At 42.7% G+C, this 19976-nt stretch overlaps 2 protein-coding genes across 4 annotated transcripts in view; one reads left to right on the top strand and one right to left on the bottom strand.

Annotated features, from left to right (window-relative positions):
- Positions 1 to 72: 72 nt before the first annotated feature.
- On the bottom strand, positions 73 to 10058 carry LOC106572000 (uncharacterized). Of its 2 annotated transcripts, XM_014145680.2 has the most exons (9): positions 9871 to 10058; positions 8295 to 8391; positions 7806 to 7977; positions 7418 to 7566; positions 6969 to 7145; positions 4713 to 4829; positions 4398 to 4484; positions 4144 to 4291; positions 73 to 486 (listed from the first exon to the last, which is right to left on the bottom strand). In XM_014145680.2, the coding sequence occupies exons 1-9, from the start codon at positions 9882 to 9884 to the stop codon at positions 464 to 466; spliced, it is 984 nt and encodes a 327-aa protein (XP_014001155.1). In that variant the 5' UTR covers positions 9885 to 10058; the 3' UTR covers positions 73 to 463. The 2 variants fall into 2 exon arrangements, with proteins under 2 accessions (XP_014001155.1, XP_014001156.1); XM_014145681.2 differs by lacking the exon at positions 6969 to 7145.
- A 599-nt stretch (positions 10059 to 10657) lies between these two features.
- Positions 10658 to 19976, top strand: part of s35e2 (Solute carrier family 35 member E2) — a 39363-nt gene continuing 30044 nt past the window's right edge. Inside the window, exon 1 of one of the 2 annotated variants that reach the window (XM_014145623.2) lies at positions 10658 to 10897. The gene's annotated coding sequence lies outside the window, so the exon portion shown is untranslated. 2 annotated transcript variants of the gene reach the window in all.

Here is a 19976-nt window from a genome sequence, read left to right as displayed (position 1 = left end):
TCCAATCAAGTTGTAGAAACATCAAGGTTGATCAATGGAAACAGGATGCATCTGAGCTCAATTTCAAGTCTTATAGCAAAGGGTCTGAATACATATGTAAATAAGGTGTTTATTTTTTATAAATTAGCAAACATTTCTTAACCTGTTTGCACTTTGTCATTATGGGGTATTGTGTGTAGATTGCTGAGGATTATTATATATTTTTTAATTTAACCCATTTTAGAATAAGGCTGTAACATAACAAAATGTGGAAAAAGTAAAGGGGTCTGAATACTTTCCGAAGGCACTGTGTCTGTCACTTGCAGTGAAATCATCTTCAGTAAAAACAGACCGGTCCAATGCCCATTTGAGTGCATTTCCTAACTTCAAACATTGGTCAGAACCAGAGAGTTGTTACAAAATTTAGAAATGGTTGCTTATCCGTCCTGCGTAACCGTAGCCACTTCCTTTTCATGACGGCACTTTACTGCTTGTCCGATGTAAACACTGGAGAGCGAGAGAGAGAGACATTAAAGTACCCGGGTTAGCTAGTCTCATACCCTTTAAAGATACATTTTTTAGAAAGCAACTTACCGTAAATCTATCAGGCAATGTTTTTTAGAACCTAATTCAAACAGTCCCATTTATTTATTTTAGGCATGTCCTAAGAAACATAAGACTAATAAAATGTATTTTCGAAATAATAGAATGGCATATTTAGAGTTTAATTATGTTACTGGTCTGGGTAGCCTATAGGCTACATGGCTGTGCCATGCACATGAACTCTATAGTCAATCCGACGTCTGCATTGGCTGTACAGCATTTACGGTGATACAGCCTCTGCAGAAGTCAGCGCATTCACGCTTCGCAGAGCTGGTGTGAAGGAAGTTGTCAAGGAAGTTAGTAAGTTTGTTTTATTCAGGACCTCCCGCCCCCACCTACAGTCAATGCGGAGCTATACGGAGTCCTCCGCATTGTTAAAACATTTGGGAAGAGCATGGTAATCCGGTATGAGCTCAATTTGGCCTCTGCAAGGCTACGGGGGCTCTGCAGTTGCATCACACCCTCCGTACAGAGCCTCCGGATTGCATCACTGGAGCAAGCATAAATTGACGTTAGTGGTTCCTCCTTTAAAAGTTGCAATATTCTATGGCACATTATTTAAGTGTGAACCACTGTTACCATTAATGCTAGTTAGTGCTAGTGCCATCTTTGAGAAGCATTTGATAGACTTCAATAATGGCTGTACTAGGGAATGCGGGCACGAGGGAGATCGGGGTTCAACTCCCCGACGGGGAGGAAGGAGTAGGCTGTCCTTGTAAATAAAAATGTGTTCTTAACTGATTCCATACGAGTTATTTCATAGTTGTGATGTCTTCCCTATTATTCTACAATGTAGAAAATAGTAAAAATAAAGAAAAACCCTTGAATGAGTAGGTGTGTCCAAACTTTTGACTGGTACTTGATTAATATTATGGTGTTTCTATTACAAGAAAAACAACAACAAAAAAACTCTGGGTTTCTGTTAGGATGGAAAGGATAATATGGCACTGTACAATGTGACAGTCAGGAGTACAGTCCTGGGCTATTTATCTAAAGAATCCCAGTGTCGTGCAGGCAGGGCACGCGGGAGACCGGGGTTCAATTCCCCGATGGGGAGGAAGGAGTAGGCTGTCCTTGTAAATAAGAATTTGTTCTTAACTGACTTGCCTAGTTAAATAAAAAGGTTACACTAAGAGCATAACATTTCTACACCCTAATGTTCTAATTCTAGTCTAACAATACCCAAAAGGAGATTAAGTTAAAATAAAAATCTCTGATTTATCAAGACCAGTCCCCATGCTTTTCTCAGAGCAGCGCGAAATGGTGCTAAAATAGTTGTAGGCTTTTGCTTCAAATCCTATTGCTTCTAACTTCAATATGCTCTTTAAATAAATAAGACCTACACCACTTTTAACAGCACATTAGTCAACACTAGTGAGACTCATGTCACCTACAGTATATCGAAATATATGATGTAATTATTGGCGGAGAGTCACATATAGAGGATTGGAGGATTCTGAATTAAATTCAAAAGCCGACTCAGTCTCCCGGTGGCGGCCGGCACGGGTATCGAACCTGCATCTGTAGCAATGTATTTTGCACTGCGGGAGCCCCCATCCACAAAGTATCAAAATACAGAGAAGTGTTGGTAAAAGTATATTGTCCTGCTAATAGTATATTGTCAGTATTATAATACTGTACATGGTGTCCAGGTAAGGTAATCAAAACATTTCTTTATTAAATGACTATCAGAAAGAATGTTGGTACTTATTTATTTATTTTAATCCAAAGCCATGATTGAGTGAGTGACTCAGCTTTATGTAGGTGCCAGCTATATGACTGTTTCATCAACTTGATAATATATAATGATATGAGGTTATTACGTTTTCAAAAAAACAAAAGGAGAGCGATTGTAAATCTGAATAAAGTCCAAAATAATATTTGTTAAGGCTAAAACATTTATGTTTTTAGAGGGAAAGAAACGCTGGGCCAATTGTGCACCGCCCATAAAGGCCAAAATATAGCCCTGCTAATAGCCATAATGGCACTGTACAACGCGACCGTGTGTTTGAAAGAGTATTTTCCAGTAAGCAACAATGTTTGCCTTCATTAGACAACTTTGTTCCAATATTTCTGTAATATTTATTCCCATAGTAATTCGTTATGGATCCATAACTAAATAAACATACACATTGAGTAATTATTATTTTATTAATGAAAGCATAAAGATGTTGATGAAAAAACACTACTGTTTTGATTTAAATGTAACAGTCAGAGTACTTAAGCATCGAATACATTGCATGTACGGGGATGTTAACACACAGTAGCTGGGCTATAAAGAGTCTATTGTCCTGCTAATCAGGCTACAAGTGGGATTAATTTTATTAATATTATGGTGTTTCTATTCCAAGGAAAACGAAAAACCCTCTGGGTTTCCGTTGGGATGGAACGGAAAATATGGAGCTGTACAACGTGACAGTCGGGAGTACAGTACTGGGCTATTTAGCTAAAATCCAGTGTCCTGCGGGCACGTTGGAGACCAGGGTTCAATTCCCCGACGGGGAGGAAGGAGTAGGCTGTCCTTGTAAATAAGAATTTGTTCTTAACTGACTTGCCTAGTTAAAATAAAGGTTACACTAAGAGCATAACATTTCAACACCCTAATTTTCTAATTCTAGTCTAACCAATACCCAAACAGAGATTCAGTGAAAATAAAAGTCTCATTGATTTATTAAGACCAGTCCCAATGCTTGTCTCAGAGCAGCGCAAAACTGTGCTAAAATAGTTGTAGGCTATTGCTTCAAATCCTATTGCCTCTAACTTCAATACGCTCTTTAAATAAGACCTACACAACTTTTAACAGCACATTACTCAACACTAGTGGAGACTCATGTCGCCTACGGTAGGCCTACAGTATGACGTGACTCTCCGCTAATAATTACATATAGAGGGTTGGAGGATATTTCTAATATTTATTCCCATAGGAATTCGTTATGGATCCATAACTAAAACGTCAGCATTTTGAAAGAGTATTTTCATCATTTTATTAATGAAAGCATAAAGATGCCATTATTAGTTACAATGTTTTAGTTTGAACGTGCAGACTGGCACTAAGAACAGAACAGCGGGAACGTTTCCCTAGTCAGCCCAATTATTAGTGCAATGCCCCTTAAAGTGTTGCCAGTGTGGCAGGGTGGGAATGTGATGAAAGAAATTATAGATGAATGAAATCATTCTCTACTATTATTCTGACATTTCACATTCTTAAAATAAAGTGGTGATCCTAACTGACCTAAGACAGGGAATTTTTACTAGGATTAAATGTCAGGAATTGTGAAAAACTGAGTTTAAATGTATTTGGCAAAGGTGTATGTAAACTTCCGACTTCAACTGTAGTTGAAGGTCTGTTTCATGATTTCAGTCAGAAGTTCTTGGAATGACTGTTTTACTGTGCCCATAACAAAAATGTGTTAATACAAATGCTCCTTCAATGTGTCAAAACATTTTTTGGAATGTTTGTGTCGTCTATGAGCCATGTTCTAGTCTAGCCTGAGTACATTGACTCCTGGTAAACATACAGTGGAACAGGTGAAGGAAAAATACAGGCAGTAATCTACTCACTCCTCTCCCTCAGGCCCTGGCCGAAGCTGCGCGCCAATCGGAAGAGAGACCAGAAAAGCACGCCTTTGATCAGCACTGAGATCCCCGCTCCAGTCACAGCAGCGGCCTCCAGTGTATACGTCGTGTCCTGCCCCCAGTGTACACTGATCTGAAATCAGAAGACCACATGAAGTCCATCTCAGAGCAACCATTCACCATACTTTCCCTAAAGATCTGATTTGAGATCAGTTCAACCACTGGCTTTCACAGCTCACCCTGTACATCAGGTACACGAAGTAGGCCACCTCCGGCACATTCAGAAGGACAAAGACCCAAACCAGCGGCTTGGCTTCTTTTAAAACCTGGAACAAAGGACAGATAAACCTGTTTTACATGATGTATGCGCTTCATAGGTGCTTACAGGCTAAAAAAAAAATCCACCATCCTTCATTCAATTGAGTTCATATACTTTATGCGTGTAGTATTTCATTGTGATTTATGTTCTATTCTTTACATCCTGTTTATGCACTTGTGCAGTGCACACTAATTATTAAATTGCATATTTTATTCTCTTGATACTTGTTACTCACTGCGATAGCCCCCATGGCTGCGGTAAGGCAGGCCCAGACCACTCCAAAGCCCAGGATGATGCTGTTCGTGAAGGACATGGTTGTACCTGATGTCATAATCAGTATGCAAAGGCACAGCTGACAGAGAAACAGAAAAACCAGCCACAGATTATACCAACTATAAATCTAGTACAGCTCCATCCCAAAGACCCTGATGTATGAATGGCCCTGATATAAAGGACCACCTTTAGAGCACCTTAAATTAAATTTCGGACAAAAAGGCAAACTCTGCTACATCATTCATTGAATCAAATGGCTCATTCATAACAAAACCCACTGATATTGTCAACTACTTTGATTATCTTTTTCATTTGTAAGATTAGCAAACTTAGGCATGACATGCAAACCAGATATTCTGAACCAACACATCAATGCATAACTGACCAAATTATGAAAGACAAGCATTATAATTTTGAATTCTGTAAAGTTAGTGAGGGCGAGGAGAAACAAATTGTCTATCAACAATGACAAGCCCTTGGGTCTGACAACTTGGATGGAAAATGATGGAGGATGATAGTGGAGTATATTGCCACCTCTTCAATCTAGGTCTACAGGAAAGTGTGAGCCCTCAGACCTGGACGGAAGCAAAAGTCATTCCACTACCCAAGAACAGCAAGGCACCCTTTACTGGCTCAAACAGCTGACCAATCAACCGGTTGCGAACCCTTAGTAAACATTCTGATTTTTTTGTTGTTGACCAGATACAATGCCATTTCACAGTAAACAAATTAACAACTGATTTTCAGTAAGCTTATAGGGAAGGGCACTCAACATGTACAGCATTTACACAAATGACTGATGATTGGCTGAAAGAAATTGATAATAAGATTGTTGGAGCTGTTTTGTTAGACTTCAGTGCAGCTTTGGACATTATCGATCATAATCTGCTGTTGGAAAAACTTTTTGTTATGACTTTACATCCCCTTCTAGATTGTGATCGAAGATTCTGTCTAACAGAAAACAGAGGGTGTTTTTTTAATGGAAGCCTCTCCAACAATCAATGTAGAGTCGGGCATTCCCCAGGGTAGCTGTTTAGGCCCTTTACTGTTTTCAATCTTTCCTACTGACCTGGCACTGAGTAAAGCCTGTGTGTCTATGTATGCTGATGACTCAACGTTATGCATGTCAGCTACCACAGCAAGTAAAATCACTGCAACACTTAACAAAGACCTGCAGTCGGTTTTAGAATGGGTGACAAGTAATAAGCTAGTCCTAAATATTTCTAAAATTAAAAGCAATATATCCGGGACAAATCATTCACTAAAATCTAAACTAAATTGCGTAATGAAGAATGTGGAAATTTAGCAAGTTGAGCAGACTAAACTGCTTGGTGTAACCCTGGATTGTAAACTGTCATGGTCAAAACATACTGCTGTAACGGTAGCTAAGATAGGGAGGAAGCACTGCTGTGCTTTCTTGACATTGCTCTCAACAAAACAAGTCTTACAGGCTCGAGTTGTTGCACCTGAACTACTGCCCAGTCATATCGTCAAGCGCCACAAAGAGGGACAAAGGCAAATTACAGTTGGCCCAGCACAAAGCAGCATGGCCAGCCCTTAAATGTACACAGACAGCTAACATCAATGACATGCATGTCAAATCACTCCTGGCTCGAAGTAGAGGAGAGTGACCGCATCACTACTTGTCTTTGTGAGAGGTATTTACATGTTGAAAGCAGCGAGCTGTCTGTTTAAACTACTAGCACACAGCTCAGACACCCATGCATACCCCACCAGAGGTCTCTTCACAGTGCCCAAGTCCAGAACAGACTCTGGAAAACGCACAGTACTACACAGAGCCATGACTAAATGGAACTCTATTCCACATCAAGTAACATGCAAGCAGTAAAATCAGGTTTAAAAACCATAAAACTACACCTTGGACTGTAACAACACACACACGCACTCACTCTACACACACGCTTGTATGGTGATATTAGAAATGTATTGTAGATATGTACTGGTGTAATTATGTTATATGTACTGTTATATTTTAGCCTTAATTTGTTTGGACCCCAGGAATAGGAGCAGCTGCCTTGGCAGCAGCTAATAGGGATCCTTATAAATACAAAAAAATACCCTGAAGGCAGTCATACATATCTGCACCAAAGATGCTCAATGTCAAGGCAACACAACGTGTTAGAATGACGCCATCTGTCGGAAGAAAATATTTGTTGTGTGTCAGTCATGTATTATGACACGTGGAATGTGGCGGTACCTGGGCCTGTAGGTCAAAGGTGACCATGGAGAAGCACAGGTTGATCAGGAAGTACTGCTCCTGGAAGCTCTCCAGAGCTCCGCCCACCCGGAAGGCCATCATGTTGGGCCTTTGGATGAGCAGAGTGGCGCACAGGACATGGACCACGCCCACACACAGGATGCACACAAACCGCACCTACCACACAAGCACACACACTGATTCACTACTGCAGCTACTCAAACAGCACCTGTGACATAAGCACATGCACAATCATGTCTGGTCACAATTGAGCCGTGCTCCGTTGGGAGAATATGTTTTTAAACGGGGAGGTAGTACCTGAACTTGTCCAATGAGAACACAGATTGTTGTTTTCTGTTGCAAAACACTGCTACGGTATACCGTACTGAACATGACCCTGGATTAGACATAGGAGTTGGTTTAATTTTGTTGGTCCACATGCAGCGTACCAGAAGCAGGTCCTTTCTATCCTGGAAAGGGAGCACCATGAAGTTGACCACAGAGCGCATCATGACCACCAACACACTGAGGACAAACACTATCAACTCCTGCCTGTTCTCCTGCAGGATGCCCCTGGTGATGTAGTATATGCAGAACACTGGAGAAACATAAAGAAGACCGTGTGTGATACAGTATTGGTGTAGGCGGCATAATCCGGATTTAACCATAGAACACAATGCTGACATGGGGTGATCAGAATTGGGGATTACATTTCTTTTCTCTGAACTTTTCATAATGTGTTCATGTCTAGACACAGTAAGGAGTTGGCACTCTGTTGATTACATCATTAGTTAACAATCTGTTGCTATTGCCACTAACGTAAGACATGCCACTTACAAATTCCAACCAGTTGGATGAGAGATACAGTGAAGTCGTCCTCATAGCTGTACGTTGCCATGCTCTGCCTGTAGATGTTTGTCAGTGTGAGGGCCAATAGTGCCAGTAGAGAGGCGATGGTGAAGCAGAAGTAAAGCTTCACCAAGCATGACAGCTCTGACCAAGGCTTTATCTGTGGGGAGGAGAAAGCCAAGCATATAACCTTTCTTTACACACAGACACCTAGGGCCATATTCAATCAAAACGGGTGCAAATTTCTGAGTAAGACAAAGGAACATTCTTCTTATGCTGTGAACATGTAGCCTATTCTTATTCATATGATAAGAGAAACATGTTTACAGAGTTGAGTGACACAAAAAGGAACTTTTCTACAGTGCAGGAAGAATGTTGAACTGAATAGGACTCTGGTTCCCAATTCAAGCAACAGCTAGAACAGATAATGTGACAATGTCTATAAGTATAAGGAGAACAATTGGGATGTATACTGACTGGGCCACATGGCGTTGGGATCAGTTCCTGGTGCCTTGGTCTCAGGTTTGGGGATGGGAGATCTGAGCCCTCCCATGGCTGATTGCTCAACAGTGGACTGAAATAGAAATATATGTGGATATTAGTTACCGTGCAAGATGGTAATAGGTTCAAATGTATATTGAATGGCTGATAAACGCATGATAATTTGTCATATTCATTGATCCATGATGAGATATTGGTAACTGCCAAAATAAAGGAAACCAACATAAAAGTGTCTTAATAGGGTGTTGGGCCATCACGAGCCAGAACAGCTTCAATACACCTTGGCATAGATTATATTTTCTATTTTTAAAACGTATTTAACTAGTCAAGTCAGTTAAGAACAAATTCTTATGACGGCCTACCGGGGAACAGTAGATTAACTGCCTTATTCTGGGGCAGAACGAGAGATTTTTACCTTGTCAGCTCGGGGATTCGATCCAGCAACCTTTCGGTTACTCCCCCAACACTCTAACCACTAGGCTACCTGCCACCCCTCAAGTGTCTGGAACTCTATTTGAGGGATGCGACACCATTATTCCATGAGAAATTCCATTATTTTGAGTTTTTCTGATTGTGGTGGAAAATGCTGTTTCAGGCACCACTTCAGAATGTGTTCAATTGGGTTGAGATCTGGTGACAGACAGCCAAGGCATAGGGTTTAAGAGATATGGTTTGGAAAACATACCTACATGTAGTGATGGGATATGCCACTGTACTCTAAATTGTACCTTTATCCACACTGATACATAGAGAAAATTGAAATACTGCTAGTTTTTCCAGAAAACTGCCCTTTTGTCAGGACACACGTTTCACGCCACTTCAATACAAAGTGATTTTCGTAGCAGGTTAGAAGAGCATTTTCACTAACCCTTTTCCTAACCTGCTACGAAAAGGTCACTTCGCTATCGAAGTCAGATTAAAAGAGCTACCGCAGCCATTTTGGAATGGCAGTATCAGCACCTTTGTTGTTCAATGCAACGTGTTATTCCATAATGGCTGCTATTGCTACTGCTAGCTAGCATGAGGACGAAAAGGTCAGTTTTCCGGGAAAACTAGCAGTATTTCAATCTTCTCGATGGAGCTGTGTGGACAAAGGTCAAATTTGGAGTACAGTGGCATATCCCATCCCTGCAGTGAGGTATGTATTCTGACCTATATATTGCACCTGCTCCAAGTGTCTTATGCCGCTATCAAGTCATGTCTGAAACTTGAGACCTCCGATTTCAATTAACTTAAGTTGTTTGTGTGTAGACCTTCCCATTGGTTGATTCTGATACTTCATAAGTGGGAAACTCGGGATCTGACTCTAACCCTCTAGGTTAGCGAAACGGAAATGCCCAAGTTTCTGACATGGCATTAATGTAACCATGACTGAGTTCCGACCCCAGTTCAGCTCAGTGTAAACAAGCGTAACGGTAGGGTCGGTATCTTCTGGCAATGGACACACCAAACGAAAGAATGTTGGAAACGGAATTCGAATCACATCCTGTCACTAAACTAACACTACATCGATGATTGTAATTATGTTAATAAGTCGCGCTCATAAACTCACCGTATCTCTTCCATTTTTAAGTGAAACAGTAACTAGATAATCGTGTTCTTGATGTTTCTACATCTCAGCAAGCAGGCCCACATTGGCTGCTACCCTCAAACGTATTCACGCCACATATGTTTGGAGTTTTAATGGCGGTGTGCAAACCATAACGCCACAGTTCCGCTTACAAATTTATATGTCTGACGTCTTTCTGAGGTGTATTCAGCATGCATAACATGCACGTACTTGTTTGAAAATGGGTCCAGTCAATATCATAACAATAGTCAATCGTGAATGTTTTAGAACAGGGATGGTGCTGAACACTGTACGATGATTTGTTTAGTTTTCTTTAGCACAACAGCTTAAAATACACTTTGCATTCGCAAACTAGTAAAGATTTGCTAACTCTGCATTCATCTCAACCATCGAAATGTTGCATATTGAACACACCCTTGATGAGGTTGCACGGAAAATGTTTAGCCACAAGGGGGCATAATGACTCCCTAAGCCACTTATGATGCATTGGACATTGTAAACAAAGACAATACAAACGTATCCAACCTCCACTATAAACATGTACATTCGCCTGGTCCATGTATTATCTATTCAAAACTACATTCAGGGACATCTTTGTTATTTGAAAATTGGAAATGGTGCTGCGGCGGAGTTGTCGTCTTGTCAGTGGGCTCGAGCAATCGCTAAACTCCGTGAAAGTAATTGAAAGTCCACCAAGCGGGGGTGGTGTCCGGTCGTCATTTGTTACTACAGCCACAAATGCATAGACCCCGCCTATTTAAAAAAAAACAAATATCATCTTAAAATCAGTTTTGTAACCTAACCACACTGCTAACCAAATTCCCAATCATAACCTTAAATTATGATCAAAAAGCTTATTTTTGTTTTATACATTTTTACAATGGCAGTTTTGACTTTGTGGCTGTGGTAACTAGTGATAACCGTGGTGTCCTTATGCTAGCGACTGTTTGGAACTCGTATACCAGAAATCGGAGTTGCATAACTAACGTTAACTAGGTGGCACCACTTGGTAAGATAATTCCAACATTTACTGCATCTACAAGCTGAGTTTAAAAGCCTTCAAAATATAAATATATATTTTACCAATGAACAGCGCGTTCATTCATTCAATAAATGAGAATTTTCACCAGTAGGCTATTTGAGACACAAGCACATTCACGTTTAGCTAGCTACTATAGCTAATCAGCTGGTGAATTTTGCTTGTCAATTAATATTACAGTAACGGGTAGCTAGCTAGTTTGTCAAATAGTAAACTACTTAGCTAACACCAACTATGCCGTTTTAGCTAGCTTTTGGTCTTGTTTGTGTAAAATGAGCGAAAACGTGATGAGCGAGGATGCCAGATCTATTCATATGTAACCTGCCAAAGTAAACTGGCTTGTACGTATTTGTGGTTTCTATATAAATGAAGATCCAGGCTACTTTAACTACACCGACCTTTGCACCACTCCTGCATTGTAATCGCTATGTGGATCTGACTTATTACATTCGTGCACTGTCAGAAACGTGTGCCCGGCAGAATTGCCTGTAATGTCTAGTGTAGCATTGTTTAATTAACTACAAGCAACTCACTAATGAAGGCTATTTTCCATACATGGGTTGAGTAACTTTGATGCCTCAGAACAGGGGTTCTCAAAGTGGGGTCCGTGCATAGCTGCAGGAAGTAGTTTTGGGGGTGGGGGTGAGGGTGCTGCGATTTCTTTCGTCGCGGATGTTGTGGTGGGAGGTGCTGAGAAAGTTTTGTCAACAGGGGTGGGAGGCCTGGACAAATCTTTTTGCTGGCTCTGCAGACTGCTATGTCGGTTGCTTAAACAGGACTATTAAAGGCCCAGTGCGCTACTTAAATTATTAATATTTTCTTTATTTATTCTCATTTTTCAGTGGTTTATGGGTCCACGGAGGTACTGCATGGGGTCCGCATCCAGATAAAACAATATATAAACTCAGCAAAAAAATAAATATCCTCTCACTGTCACCTGCGTTTATTTTCAGCAAACTTAACATGTGTAAATATTTGTATTAACATAGCAAGATTCAACAACAGACATAAACTGAACAAGTTCCACAGACATGTGACTAACAGAAATGGAATAATGTGTCCCTGAACAAAGGGTGGGTCAAAATCAAAAGTACCAGTCCGTATCTGGTGTGGCCACCAGCTGCATTAAGTACTGCAGTGCATCTCCTCCGCATGGACGTCACCAGATTTGCCAGTTCTTGCTGTGAGATGTTACCCCACTCTTCCACATAGGCATCTGCAAGTTCAAATCAAAATCAAATCAAATTTATTTATATAGCCCTTCGTAAATCAGCTGATATCTCAAAGTGCTGTACAGAAACCCAGCCTAAAACCCCAAACAGCAAGCAATGCATGTGAAAGAAGCACGGCTCCCTAGGAAAAACTCCCTAGAAAGGCCAAAAACCTAGGAAGAAACCTAGAGAGGAACCAGGCTATGAGGGGTGGCCAGTCCTCTTCTGGCTGTGCAGGGTGGATATTATAACAGAACATGGTCAAGATGTTAAAATGTTCATAAATGACCAGCATGGTCAAATAATAATAATCATAGTAGTTGTCGAGGGTGCAACAAGCACGTCCGGTGAACAGGTCAGGGTTCCATAGCCGCAGGCAGAACAGTTGAAACTGGAGCAGCAGCACGGCCAGGTGGACTTGGGACAGCAAGGAGTCATCATACCAGGTAGTCCTGAGGCATGGTCCTAGGGCTCAGGTCCTCTGAGAGAAAGAGAGAATTAGAGAGAGCATATTTAAATTCACACAGGACACCGGATAAGACAAGAGAAATACTCCAGATGTAACAGACTGACCCTAGCCCCCCGACACATAAACTACTGCAGCATAAATACTGGAGGCTGAGACAGGAGGGATCAGAAGACACTGTGGCCCCATCCGATGATACCCCCGGACAGGGCCAAACAGGCAGGATATAACCCCACCCACTTTGCCAAAGCACAGCCCCCACACCACTAGAGGGATGTCTCCAACCACCAACTTACTGTCCTAAGACAAGGCCGAGTATAGCCCACAACGATCTCCGCCATGGCACAACCCAAGGGGGGGCGCCAACCCAGACAGGAAGACCACGTCAGTGACTCAAGTGACGCACCCCTCCCATGGACGGCATGGAAGAACACCAGTAAGCCAGTGACTCAGCCCCTGTAAAAGGGTTAGAGGCAGAGAATCCCAGTGGAAAGAGGGGAACCGGCAAGGCAGAGACAGCAAGGGCGGTTCGTTGCTCCAGCCTTTCCGTTCACCTTCACACTCCTGGGCCAGACTATACTTAATCATAGGACCTACTGAAGAGATAAGTCTTCAGTAAAGACTTAAAGGTTGAGACTGAGTCTGCGTCTCTCACATTGGTAGGCAGACCATTCCATAAAAATGGAGCTCTATAGGAGAAAGCCCTACCTCCAGCCGTTTGCTTAGAAATTCTAGGGACAATTAGGAGGCCTGCGTCTTGTGACCGTAGCGTACGTGTAGGTATGTACGGCTGGACCAAATCGGAAAGATAGGTAGGAGCAAGCCCATGTAATGCTTTGTAGGTTAGCAGTAAAACCTTGAAATCAGCCCTTGCCTTAACAGGAAGCCAGTGTAGGGAGGCTAGCACTGGAGTAATACGATCACATTTTTTGGTTCTAGTCAGGATTCTAGCAGCCGTATTTAGCACTAACTGAAGTTTGTTTAGTGCTTTATCCGGGTAGCCGGAAAGTAGAGCATTGCAGTAGTCCAGCCTAGAAGTAACAAAAGCATGGATGAATTTTTCTGCGTCATTTTTGGACAGAAAGTTTCTGATTTTTGCAATGTTACGTAGATGGAAAAAAGCTGTCCTTGAAACAGTCTTGATATGTTCTTCAAAAGAGAGATCAGGGTCCAGAGTAACGCCGAGGTCCTTCACAGTTTTATTTGAGACGACTGTACAACCATCCAGATTAATTGTCAGATTCAACAGAAGATCTCTTTGTTTCTTGGGACATAGAAGAAGCATCTCTGTTTTGTCCGAGTTTAAAAGTAGAAAGTTTGCAGCCATCCACTTCTTTATGTCTGAAACACAGGCTTCTAGCGAGGGCAATTTTGGGGCTTCACCATGTTTCATTGAAATGTACAGCTGTGTGTCGTCCGCATAGCAGTGAAATTTAACATTATGTTTTCGAATGACATCCCCAAGAGGTAAAATATATAGTGAAAACAATAGTGGTCCTAAAATGGAACCTTGAGGAACACCGAAATTTACAATTGATTTGTCAGAGGACAAACCATTCAGAGACAAACTGATATCTTTCCGACAGATAAGATCTAAACCAGGCCAGAACTTGTCCATGTAGACCAATTTGGGTTTCCAATCTCTCCAAAAGAATGTGGTGATCGATGGTATCAAAAGCGGCACTAAGATCTAGGAGCACGAGGACAGATGCAGAGCCTCGGTCTGACGTCATTAAAAGGTAATTTACCACCTTCACAAGTGCAGTCTCAGTGCTATGATGGGGTCTAAAACCAGACTGAAGCATTTCGTATACATTGTTTGTCTTCAGGAAGGCAGTGAGTTGCTGTGCAACAGCTTTTTCAATTTTTTTTGAGAGGAATGGAAGATTCGATATAGGCCGATAGTTTTTTATAATTTCTGGATCAAGATTCGGCTTTTTCAAGAGAGGCTTTATTACTGCCACTTTTAGTGAGCTTGGTACACATCCGGTGGATAGAGAGCCGTTTATTATGTTCAACATAGGAGGGCCAAGCACAGGAAGCAGCTCTTTCAGTAGTTTAGTTGGAATAGGGTCCAGTATGCAGCTTGAGGGTTTGGAGGCCATGATTATTTTCATCATTGTGTCAAGAGATATAGTACTAAAACACTTTAGTATCTCCCTTGATCCTAGGTCCTGGCAGAGTTGTGTAGACTCAGGACAATGGAGCTTTGGAGGAATACCCAGATTTAAAGAGGAGTCTGTGATTTGCTTTCTAATGATCATGATCTTTTCCTCAAAGAAGTTCATAAATGTATTACTGCTGAAGTGAAAGCCATCCTCCATTTGCGAAGGCTGCTTTTTAGTTAGCTTTGCGACAGTATCAAAAAGAAATTTCGGATTGTTCTCATTTTCCTCAATTAAGTTGGAAAAATATGATGATCGAGCAGCAGTGAGGGCTCTTCGATACTGCACGGTACTGTCTTTCCAAGCTAGTCGGAAGACTTCCAGTTTGGTGTGGCGCCATTTCCGTTCCAATTTTCTGGAAGCTTGCTTCAGAGCTCGTGTATTTTCTGTATACCAGGGAGCTAGTTTCTTATGACAGATGTTTTTCATTTTTAGGGGTGCAACTGCATCTAGGGTATTGCGCAAGGTTAAATTGAGTTCCTCGGTTAGGTGGTTAACTGATTTTTGTCCTCTGACGTCCTTGGGTAGGCAGAGGGAGTCTGGAAGGGCATCAAGGAATCTTTGGGTTGTCTGAGAGTTTATAGCACGACTTTTAATGCTCCTTGGTTGGGGTCTGAGCAGATAATTTGTTGCGATTGCAAACGTAATAAAATGGTGGTCCGATAGTCCAGGATTATGAGGAAAAACATTAAGATCCACAACATTTATTCCATGGGACAAAACTAGGTCCAGAGTATGACTGTGGCAGTGAGTAGGTCCAGAGACATGTTGGACAAAACCCACTGAGTCGATGATGGCTCCGAAAGCCTTTTGGAGTGGCTCTGTGGACTTTTCCATGTGAATGTTAAAGTCACCAAAAATTAGAATATTATCTGCTATGACTACAAGATCCGATAGGAATTCAGGGAACTCAGTGAGGAACACTGCATATGGCCCAGGAGGCCTGTAAACAGTAGCTATAAAAAGTGATTGAGTAGGCTGCATAGATTTCATGACTAGAAGCTCAAAAGACGAAATTGTCATTGTTTTTTTTTTTGTTGTAAATTGTAATTTGCTATCGTAAATGTTAGCAACACCTCCGCCTTTGCCGGATGCACGGGGGGTATGGTCACTAGTGTAACCAGGGGGTGAGGCCTCATTTAACACAGTAAATTCATCAGGCTTAAGCCATGTTTCAGTCAGGCCAATCACATCAAGATTATGATCAGTAATTAGTTCATTGACTATAACTGCCTTGGAAGTGAGGGATCTAACATTAAGTAACCCAATTTTGAGATGTGAGGTATCACAATCTCTTTCAAGAATGGCAGGAATGGAGGAAGTCTTTATACTAGTGAGATTGCTAAAGCGAACACCGCCATTTTTAATTTTGCCCAACCTAGATCGAGGCACAGACACGGTCTCAATGGGGAAAGCTGAGCTGACTACGCTGACTGTGCTAGTGGCAGACTCCACTAAGCTGGCAGGCTGGCTAACAGCCTGCTGCCTGGCCTGCACCCTATTTCATTGTGGAGCTAGAGGAGTTAGAGCCCTGTCTATGTTCGTAGATAAGATGAGAGCACCCCTCCAGCTAGGATGGAGTCCATCACTCCTCAACAGGCCAGGCTTGGTCCTGTTTGTGGGTGAGTCCCAGAAAGAGGGCCAATTATCTACAAATTCTATCTTTTGGGAGGGGCAGAAAACAGTTTTCAACCAGCGATTGAGTTGTGAGACTCTGCTGTAGAGCTCATCACTCCCCCTAAATGGGAGGGGGCCAGAGACAATTAATCGATGCCGACACATCTTTCTAGCTGATTTACACGCTGAAGCTATGTTGCGCTTGGTGACCTCTGACTGTTTCATCCTAACATCGTTGGTGCCGACGTGGAAAACAATATCTCTATTGTCTCTACACTCGTCAGTTTTAGCCTTAGCCAGCACCGTCTTTAGATTAGCCTTAACGTCGGTAGCCCTGCCCCCTGGTAAACAGTGTATGATCGCTGGATGATTAGTTTTAAGTCTAATACTGCGGGTAATGGAGTCGCCAATGACTAGGGTTTTCAATTTGTCAGAGCTAATGGTGGGAGCCGTCGGCGTCTCAGACCCCACAACGGGAGGAGTAGAGACCAGAGAAGTCTCGGCCTCCGACTCCGACTCGCTTAATGGGGAGAACCGGTTGAAAGTTTCTGTCGGCTGAATAAGCGACACCGGTTGAGCATTCCTACAGCGTTTCCCTCCAGAAGCCATGAGAAAGTTGTCCGGCTGCGGGGACCGTGCGAGGGGGTTTATACTAACGTTACTATCTGTACTTACTGGTGGCACAGACGCTGTTTCATCCTTTCCTACACTGAAACTACCCTTGCCTAACGATTGCGTCTGAAGCTGGGCTTGCAGCACAGCTATCCTTGCCGTAAGGCGATCGTTCTCCTGTATATTATAAGTACAACGACTGCAATTAGAAGGCATCATGTTAATGTTACTTAGCTTCGGCTGTTTGAAGTCCTGACGAACCATGTCCAGATAAAACCTCCGGGGTGAAAAAGTTGAATGAAAAAAGTTGAGTGAGGGGAAAAAGTAAAAATATACGGTAATGAAAAAGTAAAAAACCGTCAGGTAGCAAAGTAAGATCGGACATTTCTGGGGGGAATAGCCCTTACCCTCCGATCCAACAGGTACCAGACATGCTCAATGGGATTGAGATCCGGGCTCTTCGCTGGCCATGGCAGAACACTGACATTCCTGTCTTGCAGGAAATCACGCACAGAACGAGCAGTATGGCTCGTGGCATTGTCATGCTGGAGGGTCATGTCAGGATGAGCCTGCAGGAAGGGTACCGCATGAGGGAGGAGGATGTCTTCCCTGTAACGTACAGCGTTGAGATTGCCTGCAATGACAACAAGCTCAGTCTGATGATGCTGTGACACACCGCCACAGACCATGACGAACCCTCCACCTCCAACTCGATCCTGCTCCAGAGTACAGGGCTCAGTGTAACGCTCATTCCTTCGACGATAAACGCGAATTCGACTATCACCCCTGGTGAGACAAAACCGCGACTCGTCAGTGAAGAACACTTTTTTGCCACACCTGTCTGGTCCAGCGACGGTGGGTTTGTGTCCATAGGTGACATTGTTGCCGGTGATGTCTGGTGAGGACCTGCCTTACAACAGGCCTACAAGCCCTCAGTCCAGCCTCTCTCAACCTATTGTGGACAGTCTGAGCACTGATGGAGGGATTGTTCGTTCCTGGTATAACTCGGGCAGTTGTAGCCATCCTGTACCTGTCCCGCAGGTGTGATGTTCGGATTAACCGATACTGTGCAGGTGTTGTTACACGTGGTCTTCCACTGCGAGGACGATCAGGTGTCCGTCTTGTCTCCCTGTAGCGCTGTCTTAGGCGTCTCGCAGTACGGACATTGCAATTTATTGCCCTGGCCACATCTGCAGTCCTCATGCCTCCTTGCACCATGCCTAAGGCACATTCACGCAGATGAGCAGGGACCCTGGGCATCTTTCTTTTGGTGATTTTCAGAGTCCAGTAGAAAGCCTCTTTAGTGTCCTAAGTTTTCATAACTGTGACCTTAATTGCCTACCGTCTCTAAGCTGTGAGTGTCTTAACGACCGTTCCACAGGTGCATGTTCATTAATTGTTTATGGTTCATTGAACAAGCATGGGAAGGTGTTTAAACCCTTTACAATGAAGATCTGTGAAGTTATTTGGATTTTTACGGATTATCTTTGAAAGATAGGGTTCTGAAAAAAGGGAGTTTCTTTTGTTTGGTAAGTTTACATTTCTTTTTTTTAATGAATATTAGTACCAACAACACATGAAAAAATGTTGGTCAAGGGATCTGTGGAATAAGTTTAGAGTGTAATACAATGTAATATTATTACTTTACAATTTATGTAACCCTGGGTAGCTCTCAAAACCCTTCTTCTACACATGTAGGGTTTTCAGTCATTACATTCGCCCACAATTGGCTCCGTGTAAACTACGCCATTCATAGACACTAACTACTTTAGCACCTGTTGACAATAGTATCTTCTAACCAGGGGAGTTGTGTTAAGATCCCTGATGCTTGCTCTAAACATTTACATTACATTACATTACATTTAAGTCATTTAGCAGACGCTCTTATCCAGAGCGACTTACAAAATGGTGCATTCACCTTATGATATCCAGTGGAACAACCACTTTACAATAGTGCATCTAAATCTTTTAAGGGGGGGGGTTAGAAGGATTACTTTATCCTATCCTAGGTATTCCTTAAAGAGGTGGGGTTTCAGGTGTCTCCGGAAGGTGGTGATTGACTCCGCTGTCCTGGCGTCGTGAGGGAGCTTGTTCCACCATTGGGGTGCCAGAGCAGCGAACAGTTTTGACTGGGCTGAGCGGGAACTGTGCTTCCTCAGAGGTAGGGGGGCCAGCAGGCCAGTGGTGGATGAACGCAGTGCCCTTGTTTGGGTGTAGGGCCTGATCAGAGCCTGAAGGTATGGAGGTGCCGTTCCCTTCACAGCTCCGTAGGCAATCACCATGGTCTTGTAGCGGATGCGAGCTTCAACTGGAAGCCAGTGGAGAGAGCGGAGGAGCGGGGTGACGTGAGAGAACTTGGGAAGGTTGAACACCAGACGGGCTGCGGCGTTTACACGCATCGCTTGTGCTACTCTTTTGGAAATATAAGGAACGTATTCGGGATGCTCCGATATGACATTTTTGGCCGATACCGATATTTTCCTTGCCAAAAAAAACCCAATACCGATAACCAATATTTAATATTTTAGCGGCCTTAAGCATTCTAGTACAGTTAAATAGTTGAAAACACACACACACACTGACCAAAAGGTTATTTTTTCGGCATTGACGTAGGTCCCCATTACCAGCAAAACATAATCAAAACCTATTTCTTTCACTTACTTCCTGTGCTGTTTCGTTGTTCATTTGTTCAGTCTCAACCGGGATTTCATCACAATTGGCCTAGCGTCGTCCAGGTTTGGCCGGGGTAGGCCGTCATTGTAAATAAGAATTTGTTCTTAACTGACTTGCCTCGTTAAATAAATAAATCAGCTCTGTCTGTCCGTGGCCTTTCTTCCTCGGAACGCACTGTCACTGTCCGTTTCCATCTTGTCCAGCTGCGTCTGTAACATTTCACATATACCCTGTTTCTTGTCTGTATCGAAGTAGCGGTCCTTGTACCTAGCATCGAGTATGGTGGCGACAGAGTGAAGAGGCTC

Source organism: Salmo salar, chromosome ssa15 (assembly GCF_905237065.1).
Source record: "Salmo salar chromosome ssa15, Ssal_v3.1, whole genome shotgun sequence".
Taxonomy (NCBI): domain Eukaryota; kingdom Metazoa; phylum Chordata; class Actinopteri; order Salmoniformes; family Salmonidae; genus Salmo; species Salmo salar.
Note: the sequence above shows the minus strand (reverse complement) of the source record. Positions and strands in the feature narration are given on the sequence as shown.